The sequence below is a fragment of the Triplophysa dalaica genome, chromosome 24, assembly GCF_015846415.1.
Source record: "Triplophysa dalaica isolate WHDGS20190420 chromosome 24, ASM1584641v1, whole genome shotgun sequence".
In the NCBI taxonomy this organism is placed as follows: domain Eukaryota; kingdom Metazoa; phylum Chordata; class Actinopteri; order Cypriniformes; family Nemacheilidae; genus Triplophysa; species Triplophysa dalaica.
Genome location: NC_079565.1, coordinates 11,122,236 through 11,137,395, shown reverse-complemented (window position 1 = coordinate 11,137,395; position 15,160 = coordinate 11,122,236). Strand labels below are relative to the sequence as shown.

General features: G+C 37.9%; 3 protein-coding genes across 3 annotated transcripts; all 3 read left to right on the top strand.

The window, feature by feature from the left end:
• The first annotated feature begins 4,381 nt into the window (after nucleotides 1–4,381).
• Nucleotides 4,382–7,718, top strand: LOC130414690 (uncharacterized). Its single transcript, XM_056740703.1, has 3 exons — nucleotides 4,382–4,694; nucleotides 5,508–5,819; nucleotides 7,289–7,718. Exons 1-3 carry the CDS (start codon nucleotides 4,388–4,390, stop codon nucleotides 7,705–7,707), a joined length of 1,038 nt encoding a protein of 345 aa, XP_056596681.1. The 5' UTR covers nucleotides 4,382–4,387; the 3' UTR covers nucleotides 7,708–7,718.
• On the top strand, nucleotides 4,941–6,137 carry LOC130413938 (histone H2B 1/2). The gene has a single exon (XM_056739486.1). The coding sequence runs from the start codon at nucleotides 5,513–5,515 to the stop codon at nucleotides 5,885–5,887; it is 375 nt and encodes a 124-aa protein (XP_056595464.1). The 5' UTR covers nucleotides 4,941–5,512; the 3' UTR covers nucleotides 5,888–6,137.
• A 1,010-nt stretch (nucleotides 7,719–8,728) lies between the features above and the next one.
• LOC130413939 (histone H2B-like) lies at nucleotides 8,729–9,631 on the top strand. Its single transcript, XM_056739487.1, has one exon. It carries the CDS (start codon nucleotides 8,729–8,731, stop codon nucleotides 9,101–9,103), a length of 375 nt encoding a protein of 124 aa, XP_056595465.1. The 3' UTR covers nucleotides 9,104–9,631.
• Nucleotides 9,632–15,160: the final 5,529 nt, after the last annotated feature.

Genomic DNA, 15,160 nt, shown 5'->3' with positions numbered 1-15,160 from the left:
ACTAAATTGTTGGTGCATTGTTTGGTGTTTACATCATTCATGTGATTGGGTGTAAAACATCTGGCTTTAAAAGCATTCACCGCTTGTTCCTTATTTGATTCTTCTGTTACTTTTGATACTTTTACTGCTGGTAAGAGAAGAATGGGGAATTGTCTTAAAGATTGAAAAAATCTGTCAACAAAATGAATACACACTAAGGTTCACAATGTCCGAGATGTGATTGCAAAAATGGTACTGGTATGAGATCTTCGTTTATACAAACTCATTTTGTATAATTATTCAATAAACCTTTAGTTAATAAGTGACTTAAGTTTTAGACGTAATTAAACATCAGTTCTTGTTGTATTCTGACTTGTCCCAAACAAATCTAGAACAAATCTGAACTTTTGTGCTTTTCTGAGCAACACACAGCTAGTTTGCTATTGATTAGATAAAAAAGCTATGAAACTATCTATTTAAGTCACTGAATGTTTTGTTGAAGGTCACAGACTTAAATTTTTCTGGGGTATTTTTCTTTTTTATGTTTAGTTGTAATGTATGAGTGAGTGTGTGTGTGTGTGTGCCCTGCGATGGGTTGGCACTCCATCCAGGTTGTATCCTGCCTTGATGCCCGATGACTCCTGAGATAGGCACAGGCTCCCCGTGACCCGAGGTAGTTCGGATAAGCGGTAGAAAATGGAATGGAATGTTTAGTTGTTGGAATTTTTACCTGCCCAAAAATGTTAATATGTTACAGGGTAATAAATTATGGAACATAAAACATCCTACACATACATTTCTGCACAATAAGGTACTTATTTTATTTTTTTATTATGACGTTTTAGTGTTTTGAGGATCTTTTGAATGAATTTTGGGAGTGCTGGTCTTGGTCTCGGCCTGGATTGGTCATGGCTTGGTTTCAGCCCTCAAAGTCTTTGTCTTGTCTTCATGTTGACACCCTCTTGTCTCGCTTTTGGTGGTCTCGACTACAACACTTATATTAAAGAAGAGCATAGCCTCTGCTTTAAAAAGTATTCAGTTCTTCAGTTCAGTTCAGTTATTTTAATCACCTTTCGAATGTGGATAGGTTTCTTTAAAAATATAAACTTTCGAAAAAAAGCAATGATATTTTTGGTCAAAGACTTTACAGAGATTAGATTCAGAACAAAGATCTAAACACAGATAGAGTAATTCCTGTTTTTGGGTGATATATCTGCTGTGTAGACTCTTAGAAGATGGGCAACAGCGCCCTCTACTTTATAATGGTGAAAACATGGATTGCTGGCAATTTCAATTGCATAGAAGCGTTATCTTACAAAAAGAACACTGGGTGAGTGCTGAATGGGTCATCAACATGCTTTTGGTCCATGTTCCTGAAATATAGGGTGCTGAGGTCATTTTTTCAGAAAATATGGCATATTTCATATTTGATAAATTCTCAATGGTGGGCAGGCTAGGAATGCTAATGCATAACTACTAAACCTTAGGATACAGATGGGCATTTTTTGCTAGATGTTATTTGCTCTTAAACTGTTAGGTCAGTTAGGTTACTAAATGCGATTAATGTAAGCGTTAAAGTGATAGTTCATCCTCCAAAAAAGAAAATTCTGATATCATTTACCCTCTTTTCATTTCAAACCTGTTTGACTTTTTCCGCACATTTCTGTAATCTTGGTTAATACACAAGTATTCAATGACCCTATCAAAATATCTTCATTTTAAATGCTGTGGAGTATAGGCCACGCTATATAAAAATGTGCTATTCTGTCAAATTTAACTGTTAAATTCATTTTAATAAATTATGACAAAGAATAATACCAAGATGGGCATGTTGAATGTCCCACTGAAGAAATCACATTAGATAAACAAAACTATTTATTCAACATAAAAAAATGACACAAGTATGATCCCAATCTCCGCACCAGTAAATATGATTCAATTGGAACATTTTGCCTTGCAGATTTATATTTTGTTCATTACATTGTTCTTTAATTTTCACCTTGTGTTAGGTAACTACTGAAATTAATATGAGCTCGGGCCTATTGTCATGTCTGTTGAGTATTGCTTCTGAACAATTTCTGAAAAGTCACATGCACACATTTACTGTGCAATGTACATAAGTCCAAGTAACATTTTTATAATTGAAGAATTTGAATAAAAAACGTTAGCACCGTTCATTTCAATATCATTAAAGATTTCATATTTGACAGATTAATTCCGAACATTTATTTTATGGTTTAATAATAAATGCATGGGCGCCGTAAAGGGTGGAAGGTTAGAAAGATTCTAAGGGCCCAGGCTGATTGAGGGCCCAGAAGAGCAGACCCCCTTTTTATTTTTGCTATTTGTAGGGGGCCCAGAAATTTTGGTTTCCATAGGGCCCAGAATTTCTGGCGGCACCCCTGAATAAATGCTGCATTTCTGTTTTCCGTTGTTAGTGTCTGTTGAAGCGTTAAACGTGTCAGAGGCCTCTACATATATAACAACTTGTAATTAATACATTTGCTTTAAATAATTCTGCCCTTCCACTGTTCCCCATTTCCCATGGGTCTTTAAAAGCAGTTAGATTAAAGCAACACGAGAGAACTTATGCTAAGGGTTACCCCATGTGTTTGATAAGAGCAATTGTACAAGGCTTCCCCGTAGGCAACGCAATACACGTGAGTTTGTTAACATCATGTCACTTCATTAACTGTACATGTACTTCATTGCTCTTTTGGGCCCCGTAGGGTAGGCCTACACAACTCTGAGGTAGCAGATTGTTGTTAGGGCAGCACCTAGCGTGCTAACATTGGCTACATTTACAGTCACCGAGAACACAGCGCAGGTACCTGAATGTGTTTAGTAACCAACGAAAATAATACTTTTCTGTTGTTGTATTTTCAGAAACACACTAGGCGTTGTGCTTTGTGTAATTGGTGCAATCACTAACTTACACTCAACTCGCTATGGGAATCGTGCATTATAACATAAGTCTACATGCATGGACAGGGAATCAGCAACATTTGACCATAAAACATGGATCGTGTTTGGTAGTCATCGTTTACAGGCATAACACTAAATTTGTGACAAGGAACGGTAATGCTACATAGACCCGGCAACATAACATTGTCTTTTGTTTACCTTACGGTTATTAATTGTGAACCAGTAACTTAAGTGCGCAAATAAACAACCTGAGCACAGCCTCAGTAGGAAAAAAATTACATCTACGACTTTAAATTCCAATAGCGGTAAGGCCAATATTGATAAGCAGGTCTTTCTATCGCTCATTGGTTGGCGCGTGGGTAGGCTATTTCTTTCGCCTTGCCGTGGTCGCTTTTCCGAGTGAGATGACCAATTAGTTATTAATTAGGTCAATGAAATCTAGCGGCAAGGTTGCGAATTGCAACAAACAGCTCACTCAACCCCTCCTGTGTCGAAACACACCGACAGAACATGGCGATTTGGAGAATCATATGCAAATTGACCGCGGTCAATGTAGACGGTCGGTGTATGTAGACAGAAATAGCTAATTCTAAGGTAATAAACACACAACGCTTCATTTTGTAAGGTATTTATACACCTCTGAAGACAGAGTTATGTTTATTATATTGCATTTCTGTCAATGGAGCCAAAAAAATACACAGTGGTCTTTTAAAGGAAAAGGATTCCTGTTACGAAACAAGACTTTCCTAAACAAGTAGGAGTGCTAGGACAGTTTATCAAGCACAGAAATACTACGTCATACGTAGTATACTCGTTTATTAATAAGTTGACAATATTAAACATGAGACGGCAGCACGTTTAACGGTGTAAAGAAGTCTGAATGCATGAAATAGCATGTTAACCGATCTTTAAAATATTAATCTGAGGTTCATGTCATTCTTCTTATGATATATGCACATTTGTTGCGGCATGGCAAGGAACATTTAAACATTTTAGAATATGAGCTGGATTGATAATCACAAATATTAAAGTAACAGATTTTATAGCCCGTAAGTTTAAAACATTTACGGCGCCATACTACGTCTTGGCTAAACGTTTTAAATTGAAGAGTATGGCACTAGTGGATTGTCGTTACAACATTCAGCTGAATGCAGTTTACGGTCCCTAACTAAGACAAAGAAAACAAGAGTGTTCCCAAACTGAGGTGACTACGATTAAAAAAATGTGTTATTGTGCATTCAAATTAATATCAATCAAACTGTTTTGATTTTAGCCATAATAACTCAAAAAATAACTAACACAATACAACATAACATAACAACATAACAAAAACATGATTTTGGAAAACGTCTGAAAACGGAGTTGTACACGCTGTTAGCTCCGCCTTCATTTTGGGTGTTTCCACTGGGTCTTGTAAGCAGCTATAAAATCCCATTTCTGCACCCTATCTCAAACATTCTGTACTTGTACTGTTCATTTAATCATGTCTGGAAGAGGCAAAGGCGGAAAAGGACTCGGTAAAGGAGGCGCTAAGCGTCATCGCAAAGTTCTGCGTGATAACATCCAGGGTATCACCAAGCCGGCCATCCGTCGTCTCGCTCGTCGCGGCGGCGTCAAGCGTATCTCCGGGTTGATCTACGAGGAAACTCGCGGTGTGTTGAAGGTGTTTCTGGAGAATGTTATTCGTGATGCCGTCACCTACACTGAACATGCCAAGAGAAAAACAGTTACCGCAATGGACGTCGTCTATGCATTGAAAAGACAAGGACGTACTTTGTATGGTTTCGGTGGTTAAACGACTTCAATTCAACACAACACAAACGGCTCTTTTAAGAGCCACCCACATTCTCAAACAAAGAGCTTAACCAGTTTTAGCTTGTGTGCTATATCTCGTCACGTTATAGCTATAATAAAGTGCGTAAAGTGTTTTACTACGACACTATTTACATGTTCGCCATCCTTATGTATGTTTTATACTATTTTATATGATTTATTCTGCTTCTCCATTTATACCATGGTTCTAACACAATTTAACCATTCAAATGTTTTCTAGAGATACTTTCTTATAGTGAGCTTGGTAATGAGTTTTAAATCCTACTTTGAATTGTGTTTTCGAATTACGTCTGGGTAAATTATTATAATATAAAGTACTGTTATATTCTCGCGTATATTTTTTATTAATTTTCCAAAGAAACAGAAAAAACAAGAGCATCCACAATCCATAGTATAGGCGTTGTACAATTAGAAAACAAAAAAAAAGAATTAGATAAAGAAATGTATTTATATAAATAAACATAAATGTAAAGAAAAATCCTCGCATTGCTTGCAGAAATATATCCATTAAATTATAAAATAGGCGGCAAAAGAAAAGAAGACCTGAGTGGGGGAGGACATGTAACGTTTCAAACATGAGGCGATGGGCGAGGCTACCGTTTGCAACATTTTGATTGGCTCTTTTACGTTTCAAGTCTTCCAATGAAATCGATTCATGTTTTTTTGTCCAATGAAGACACACAATCAGTCTGTGAATATTAGCATGGACAGGGAATAAATACTTCTCACAGAGCTGCTTGGGAGGTTATAGCTTCGTGTTTGAATCGAAGAAAACATGCCTGAGCCAGCAAAGTCCGCGCCGAAGAAGGGATCCAAGAAGGCCGTCGCCAAGACGGCTGTAAAGGGAGGCAAGAAGCGTAAGAGGACAAGGAAGGAGAGTTACGCCATCTACGTGTACAAAGTGATGAAACAGGTTCATCCCGACACCGGTATTTCCTCAAAGGCGATGGGCATAATGAACTCTTTCGTCAACGACATCTTTGAGCGCATCGCCGGTGAAGCATCTCGTCTCGCTCACTACAACAAGCGCTCCACCATCACCTCCAGAGAGATCCAGACCGCCGTTCGTCTGTTGTTGCCCGGTGAGCTGGCCAAACACGCCGTGTCTGAGGGAACAAAGGCCGTGACCAAGTACACAAGCTCCAAATAAACTCCCGCTGATATTCTCAAAACCCCAAAGGCTCTTTTAAGAGCCACCCATATTCTCGAATAAAGAGCATCTATCTAACGTTTATTTTCGCCACATTTCTTGAATAATAGTTGTCTATCCTAGTATATTTAAAACAGCCGAGGGAAAATAGACTGTGTGCTTAGAAGGCGCGAGAAAGACGATAAGGAACCGGAACGAGGGTGCATGTTAAATGTGTTTGTGTAAGTTACCGTTATGTATTGATCACCGAGCTGTAATGTATAACCTTCTTTAAAGATTACTTTTTCCCGTTGTCCTTTATTGTTTACATTTTGATTAACATTTATTGACATTTACTTATGTTTTTTTAAAGAACTTAATTTTCTGAAAGAAATTGGTAAATTGGGGGGAAATAGATGCAGATAAATGTCATTAACAAAGGGAGGGGAAGCGCATGGATGGGGCGTGCTTCACTATGTCCACTATAACTATAAATAACACTTTACGAGTACTTCAATGATGTACATTTACTTCAAGTGATTTTAAAAGTATAAGGCGTAGAAGCCAGCGGCCCCTAAGAAAGCAGCTAAAAGTCCCTAGAATACCAAGGCTGCTAAACGACAAGACGACAAAGCCTAAGCAGCTAAGCCAGAAAAGGCCGCCCCGAAGTTAAACTGCTGGTCGGCGTGAACATCGCTCGGGCAGTGTGTTGCCCAACATCCAGGTGGTGTTACCTACCCAAGAAAACCGAGAAGCCCGCCAAGACCAAGTAGACAAGTTTCCCCGAAACTAAAAATGCTCTTTTAAGAGCCAACCACTTGTACATGCAATAAATAAAAGGTTAAATACACCCTTGATATTCCTTGTAGTGTGTAAGAAGTCTACTTTCAATATGATTATAAATGCTAGTCTTGTGACGTTTTTCTTAATTTCTTTTTTAAGGAAATTTACGCACTACAATCACAAACACAATCATTGTGTTCAATAATTTGCCAATGAATAACAACAATAAGGCATCACAGCTGGCTTCACATTTAATTCATAAAACGACAAGAACAAACTACTCGTCATTAAAAGGACAAACGTGTACTTTTTCTATATATTTGTTTTATATTGTGCTTGAGGGAGAGATTATAGTTGTCGGTATGGGGCTATAACACGTAGAAATGTAATTACAGAGCTCGATGCGTTATAAGGACTAATATACAAAAAGGGTTTCAGGCGGGAAACGCTCATGCTCGTTTGAAAATCAGGAAACGAACACCCATTGGTCAGCTGAATACGTAGACGTCTCACATTATCCAATCACATTTCAGTGCATTGTCGCCGCCCTCTGAGGTCATGGTCGACTAGCCTTTAAAAGCAGCCTGCAGCTAAAGTCATATCCTGTATTTAATCTCTTCTGCATCTGACGGTGAACAGTTGTGATCATGGCAAGAACAAAGCAGACGGCTCGTAAGTCAACTGGCGGCAAAGCGCCTAGGAAGCAGCTCGCTACTAAAGCTGCCCGCAAGAGTGCCCCTGCCACCGGCGGCGTTAAGAAGCCTCATCGTTACAGGCCCGGTACTGTGGCGTTGAGAGAAATCCGCCGCTATCAAAAGTCCACCGAACTGCTGATTCGTAAATTGCCTTTCCAGCGTCTGGTGAGAGAAATCGCTCAGGATTTCAAGACCGATCTGCGCTTCCAGAGCTCCGCCGTCATGGCCTTGCAGGAGGCTAGTGAGGCTTATTTGGTCGGCCTTTTTGAGGACACCAATCTGTGTGCCATCCACGCTAAAAGAGTCACCATCATGCCTAAAGACATTCAGCTGGCTCGCCGCATCCGTGGAGAACGCGCTTAAACTACGTCACCCATATCAACACAAAGGCTCTTTTAAGAGCCACCTACATTCCACTGAACGAGATGTTTTCCTTACTAATAATCCTTTCTAAAGTAATGGTGTAAAGTTAAACATGATAGATGAGTGTCTAATGATGAATGGTCGTGTGTTTTAAGCTATGAAAGTGAAGGAACTCGCACAGAGTTGAAAAACCGCAATGGACTTTGTCTATTCGCTGAAACGAAAGCACATGTTCGGTGGTTAAAAGTGTGTAGTTAAAAAAAAACAAACCTACGGCTCTTTTCCAGAAAAAGAGTCTAACTAGAGCCTTTAAGATTCATTATGAAAACAAATATTATTTTATTTACCTTCTCTATAGCCCTAAGTATTGATGAAAACAGTCGATACGGTCACACCGTTGATATTGCATACAACGCATGCTTCCCTAAAATAATTACAGAAATACTCACATCTGTCATTTCACATTCAGCCAAATATGTTTGCATGTTTTCCGAGTCATTTGATAAATAATAAAGCGACAGGACAACAAATCAATGGACTATGTGCGTGCGTGACTTAGTAACCCTGTGCCGTTTCCGGTTGTGGAGACTTAACGCAGAGATGGAAACATTTGAAAATAGTAATTTTTTGCAGATTATTGCGGACTCAAACAACAAAATGGCTAAACTCTCAAAGAATCATTTTGAATAAAACAATTACACGAATGCGCACACTATATACGGAGACATAGATATTCCTTGTGTAGAATATTATAAAAATAAGGAAATATAAGAGCGGGAAGTAAACAAAGGAAACTGGATTGCGTGGGGGAGGGTCACGTTCAAACATGAATCTGTGGGAGGAAACACTTTCATTGGCTCTCTTTCCTCTACGTCACACTATGAACTAGCCAATTGAAACATTTAAAGGGTTTGGCCAACGAAGACACACAATCGGAGTGCAAGTCACGTTTTGCAAAAAATTTGCATAGACTCGTCCATATAAACCCCTGCAGATATTCAGATTGTCCATTTATTCAGCTATGCCTGAGCCAGCGAAGACCGCGCCCAAGAAGGGATCCAAGAAGGCCGTCATCAAGACCGCCGGGAAGGCAGGAAAGAAGCGCAGAAAGTCTAGGAAGGAGAGTTACGCTATCTATGTCTACAAAGTCTTGAAACAGGTTCATCCCGACACCGGTATTTCCTCAAAGGCGATGGGCATCATGAACTCTTTCGTCAACGACATCTTTGAGCGCATCGGCGGTGAGGCATCTCGTCTCGCTCACTACAACAAGCGCTCCACCATCACCTCCAGAGAGATCCAGACCGCCGTCCGTCTGTTGTTGCCCGGTGAGCTGGCCAAACACGCCGTGTCTGAGGGAACAAAGGCCGTGACCAAGTACACAAGCTCCAAATAAACTCTCTTTGAGTTTAATACCACAAAGGCTCTTTTAAGAGCCACCCACACTATCAGATAAAGAGCATCCGAGTTTGTTAGTACACTGGGCGTAATCCGTGTTCGTATTTCAATGTTTTGGTTACAGAGGAACCCTCTGAACAATTATCAGTGTCTGCATGAGTCCACAATATAAGCAAATTAACTAAAGTAAAGATGAACAAGAACAGAAATCAAAAAGTAAAACCATCGTTTGTCTGTAGGGGGCAGTCTAGTTTAACTTGTTCTTTAAAGGCAACAATTTTGTTTGCGTATGCTTTTACGACTGATCTCATTAAGTAGCGTTTATCTTTTAGTTGTCTGTCTTGTAATTAATTTTAAGTGTGGGTTTGGACTGAATGTGGTAGTTGAAACACATACACCTCTACAAGCTACCAAAGTTATATTGTGTTCACCATATTTGGAGCTGAATGTGTATTTAGGCTACAGAGATATGAATATTAACGTCATAATCAGTATCTAAAATATCTAAAGATTCTGTATGTGTTTTATAACTGATCGAATAAGATATTGCTCTGCTGTATCTGTGAACTAACACAAGCTGCGTTTCAAGGCTACGTCCTCTAGAGGTCGCTTGTCGGCCACATACGTCATCGAGGTTGTCTCATTTCAGTTTAAAACATAAAATTAACATTTATTTCTCATAAAACGTAATCTTTGAAGTGTTTTTCCATCAAGTGTGAGAAAATGTACATATAAGTGACACAACTCATTCACAGTTTATAGTTAATAAATGAAAACAAAAAAATACTAATATAAAAATATATTTGAAAAAAATAAACGAGTACTATAGTTAAAATGTGATTTTAGAGATGGACAAAACTCACTGGTTTTCCCTTACACTGTTTATTTTCCATGTCATTTTTTACATATTCTTCTGAGATCCGGAACACTCAGTTTTACTGTGTTATCAGGACATTTATCTTCGGTGTCCACTAAAGAAGCTTTCTATTTAACAGCTACAGTAAGATACAAATAAAACCATACAATGACATCACATATCTTTTAACACGGCTATCCTTTATTCTAAAATCAAGTGTAGGATTCACCTAAATAATGTCTCATAAAATAGGCGTATATTTTAAGAAGGTTTTAATTCTGTTATCCCTTTAAAGCGTTGAACGCGATTGGTTTGGAAATGTCGATGTCACTCGTTCATGTGCACACAAGTGTGAACCAAAACAAATACTGTAACCCTAAGTTTGTTAAACTAGCCATTATTTTGTGTTTTTTTTATGCTTTTATTGTTTTTTGGGGTGTTTGTAAAAAAACTTTTATCTGTCACATATTTCAAGTCTATAGATCAGCGCTGTCGCTACCCGATCCGTCCCGGAAACACGATTTGTTCCGCGCATGCGCGAAAGTGCGTCTACTTCCGGTAATTCCCATTTTCACGACAGTCGACTCGATGCGTTCTAATTGGCGCCACTTCCTGTTATCTTAGATGTTTTACGACAGTCTGTTAGTGGCGATGTTGGAGAGTACAAAAATGGTTGACAGCGCTATGGATTCGTTTGTGTTTTATGAACGACTTCAGAAATTTCTTTAGTCAGTCCTTCAGAGCGTCGTTAGGTTGACTGAGTGTGTGGGGTTTGGGTGGTTGTTTGGAATAACCAAATGTGTAAATAAATGTAATAAATACATAAATAACTTTTTCTGTGTGTTTCTTAAATGCAGACATTTGTTAAAATATTAGAAAAGTAAGGTCAATGCCCTGTTCCTTAATCAGCAATTTAAGTAAATGAATAGATGTTTGATTGTGTGACTGAGAGAGGCTGGATGGGAGGTTGAGATTTAGTGAATGACTAAAGAAAATAAGGAACAAATGTAAAAATAAATTGGATGAATTCTGAAAATCCTGCTTGTCAAGGGCAACCATGTAAGGATTTCAATAATCTAATTAGGTTATCAATTTGTGCCACATATTAACCTTGACATATTTTGCCAAAAAAAAGGTTTTAAGAGAATCACTAATAAACATATTCATTTTAAGTTTTATAGTTTTTCTATAAATAAAGAAGTATTTATATATATAAAAATCAGTTTCTCACTCCTGACATATAATATTTTGTCATATTGTATTTTCTTGGAATCAAAAAATATAATAAAAAGAAACATAAAGATTATTAGAGAAAAACTACTTTTCACTCTTTACAGGATTCCTTGTGTACGTTTCACCAAACCATTATCATTTGTAATATGTTTGATGTCTTTTGATGTTAATTGCTCTTTTTTTATACAGAGTTTATTAAAAAAAAATATTTCCGGTATGGACAAACAACTTTTTTATTAAAACTGCCGTAAATTGTTTCGAACAGAAGTAGACGGAGTTTCACGCATGCGCGGAACAAATCGTGTTTGCCGTAAATTATTTCGGCCGGAAGTAGACGCACTTTCGCGCATGCGCGGAACAAATCGTGTTTCCGGGACGGATCGGGTAGCGACAAGCGCTGTCCGTCTTCTCACAATACGTCGGGATTTCTTCCGGTCTATATAAAGTCCCTCCTTCCGAAATGCTGTGATTGGTTATCACGACCAGGTCTGTCGTAATTGGTTCCCTGCTTAGAGCGTGCGTATGAAGATGTCCCACCTATACTATATCAGAGGGCTTCTCGGGATGTTGTGATTGGTTGGTCCCTCTCTCTGTGCATGTGTATTCATAAACTTTGGCTTTTAGGAATAAATATTAACAACGGAGTCAACTTTACTTCATCATTTATAAACATGAATGAAAATGTAACGGAGGTCTGCTAGTGCATGTGCAAACGTCAATCTTTGTTAGTGATTGTAAAAAATCCCTACTATGGCGAGGGAAATGAGACCTGGTGAATGGCGTCAGAACGGTTATTTAACACTAATAACAGAAGCGTTAGTTTTGCCTTTCTATATTGGACCCGAGATAATAAAACAAGCAGATTGAATAGGAGACATTTGCGAGCAGGACTTCAAAGGACGTTTCATAGTATAGAACACAACTTTTTTGTTAGGACTACACCGCTGGTCTTAAGGAGGCAGGGGTGCCGCCAGAAATTCTGGGCCCTATGGAAACCAACATTTCTGGGCCCCCTACAAATAGGAAAATAAAAAGGGGGTCTGCTCTCCTGGGCCCTTAATCAGCCTGGGCCCTTAGAATCGTCCTAACCTTACACACCTTTACGGCGCCCATGTCAGGAGGTGATCACCAAGTCCCCTCAATGTCCAATGTTATGTGGAAGCAGCGAATATGATCCGGTCCAGGTATGTCACATCGTAATTGTGTTAGCTGGGTATGGTATGCAAGCGAACTTTGTCAGTTCTACAACTAGCAGTTAACTATCGGCTAGAGACTAAACATTAAGGAAACTCTTTGTCATCTCATCTTTAGTTGTCACAAGTGTATTAGTATAAAGGGAGAGGGGACAGTGAGAAGGCTCATGTCATGTGTCAGTATTGTGTTCAAGTAAATGTATTTGCCACATTTGCAACTGGTAGTACACGCCGGCATCTATAACTTTAGATGTATAGGATAGGTTTAGATGTCAGGCCACTTAACTGGAGGTAATCCTTTCAGTTCATCCCTGGATCCATTGAGTGAGTGCGTACAGGTCGGCAAGGTTCCTTCCATTTAAATTAACTTCCATGACTTTAACATTGGCTGTGAAAGCTACTCTGTGTAATACACATATTGTGTATGTGTGTGTGCATACCATAGTATTTCTCTATTAAAATTTGTAAAAAGCACAGCATAACTCAATAACTCAAGTACATCACAATCATATGTTTTATTTATACTGTAGTTCATGACATAAATTATCAAAGACTTCAACACAATATAGAGGATTTAAAGCAGATATTTATTGACAGAGATGAATAAACATAATCTTTAAGCTTCACGTTATATTCTTGTTTTACCACATATGTTTAGCAGGTTGTCTGTTTTTAGAAACAACAATCAAAAGCTTCTTTAGTCACACTCATAAAAAATTTGGGTCTGAACTAGGATAGAGCTCTTTTTAGGCCACTGATATGACTGATTCATGTTTTTACATTGGGATTATGAATCATTGCATCATTATAAAACCTTTGCTTAAGTGAAAGAAAATACTTGTAAACATTTAAGTTTAAGAGAAGCTCTCAAAAATCTGCATTTCTTTGCTCAAAATGTGGTATCATATATCCTAATTGACATGCTGAATAAATTTTGCATATCTGAGTGGCTCTGGAGTTCAGATCAGACTCATAAACATTCAGCAGCTGGGCACAGAAATGCACTCTTCGACTTTTCAAAGAAAGATTTTATGATGTCAGAGTCAACAGCTGTGGTTAACAAACGCATACCAACCAAGCCAACACATCTCAAATCCCCTTGAGGCAGTTTTTGGCATCTGCACACATTTATAGACCAAATGCAAAAGCAGAAATCATAACTTCTCCATCAAGTCTTCATCCTGGAAACTCTGAAAGGTGTTACACAATTTATAACATTCCCTAACAAATACACACTGCTTGTCAGTTTTATCTATCACAACAAACATTGCAATTCAGGGGCAGCTTTACTAAACAGGGCAAAACTTCACTGTCACAAACCGCTAGGTAGGAAAACCCAAAGGCATGCAGCGGGTACAAAACTCAAAACTTTATTTACAAAATAATGACCCACAATATGAGGGTCAGAAAGAGGAGCAGAAAGAGATTTTCAGTCAGCATGAAAAACCTTAAGTCTAAGTTTTTATGCATTTTTTATGTAAATGGATTTAAAGTTACATTAAGATTTTAAATATGTGAACAGGATACCATATGTAACCTCTTTGGGCGTGACCCAATAAAGCCATGGAGACCTGCCAGCCTGGGAATTTAACTTACAACCTTTGTGTTTTAAGTCTGACTCCCTAACCATTAGGCCTAAAGTATTCTTGACCCAAAGCAACAACTTTTGTCTAATAAGTGGACAAGAATAATGATAAGCAGTTGTTCGATAAATTGTTCTGCAGTTAAACTTCTTCATCATTAACATCCTTGGATGCTAACATATTTGGAGATGTTTTAATAAACATAATTCAAAGTATAGGCCTACACAGTGTTCAACATAAATACATGAAGCCTAAATTTGTTTAGTAAGAACAGCTTACATTATTTTAAAGATTTGTCATTTTAAAAGGTTAAATAATAAAGTTAGTAAATACAATTAGCTGTGAATGCTGAATTGCGATGGGTGGGATTGGAAATGTAATTGTAATATTGTAACACTTCAGCCTGTGTTCCCCATGTGTTTTGCCTTGTTCGTTGTTTTCACCTGTCCCTCGTCATTGTTAATTGGTCCTGCACCTGATTCTGTTTTCCCTGAGTGTTTTCCCCGTGTATTTAAGCCCTGTGTGTTCCTTAGTTCTTTGTCGAGTATTGTATTGTATACCTGGTTGTGTCTTCCGTGTTCTCATATTCCTGTGTTTGTTTTATTAAACCCCGTGGATTTTACCTGTCGCGTCTCCGTTTGTTTTCCCGTGTTACAAATATTGCTGTTAAATTATAATCAGTGTTGGGTGTAACTAGTTACTAAGTAATTAGTTACTGTAATCTAATTACTTTCCCCTTGAAAAAGTAAAGTAAGGGATTACTCATATGTTTTCTGTAATTTAATTACAGTTACTTTGACGTGATTTAACTAAATACTTTGTGAAATATATGCGTGTGCAATAGTGTAATTGACATCAAAATTCAAAGTCTTACTTCAAAATCTGTGCTTTAATGTATAATTCTCACATTTGTAATACTTTGGTTAACAATATTATTTATTTGAATGATTTAAATAAGCCGTTTCATGTTTATCCTTGAATCACTTAACTAATCAAGGTTGATGTAGGATATAGAAAGTAATAAGTAATTAAATACTTTTTGGACAGAGTAATTTGGACAGTAATCTAATTACACTATTGAATATGTAATGAGTAACTAGTAATTACTTACTTTTTCAGAGTAACTTACCCAACACTGATTAAAAAACATTACACGTAATCTATGCATTCACGGCCACTTGACGCTTATC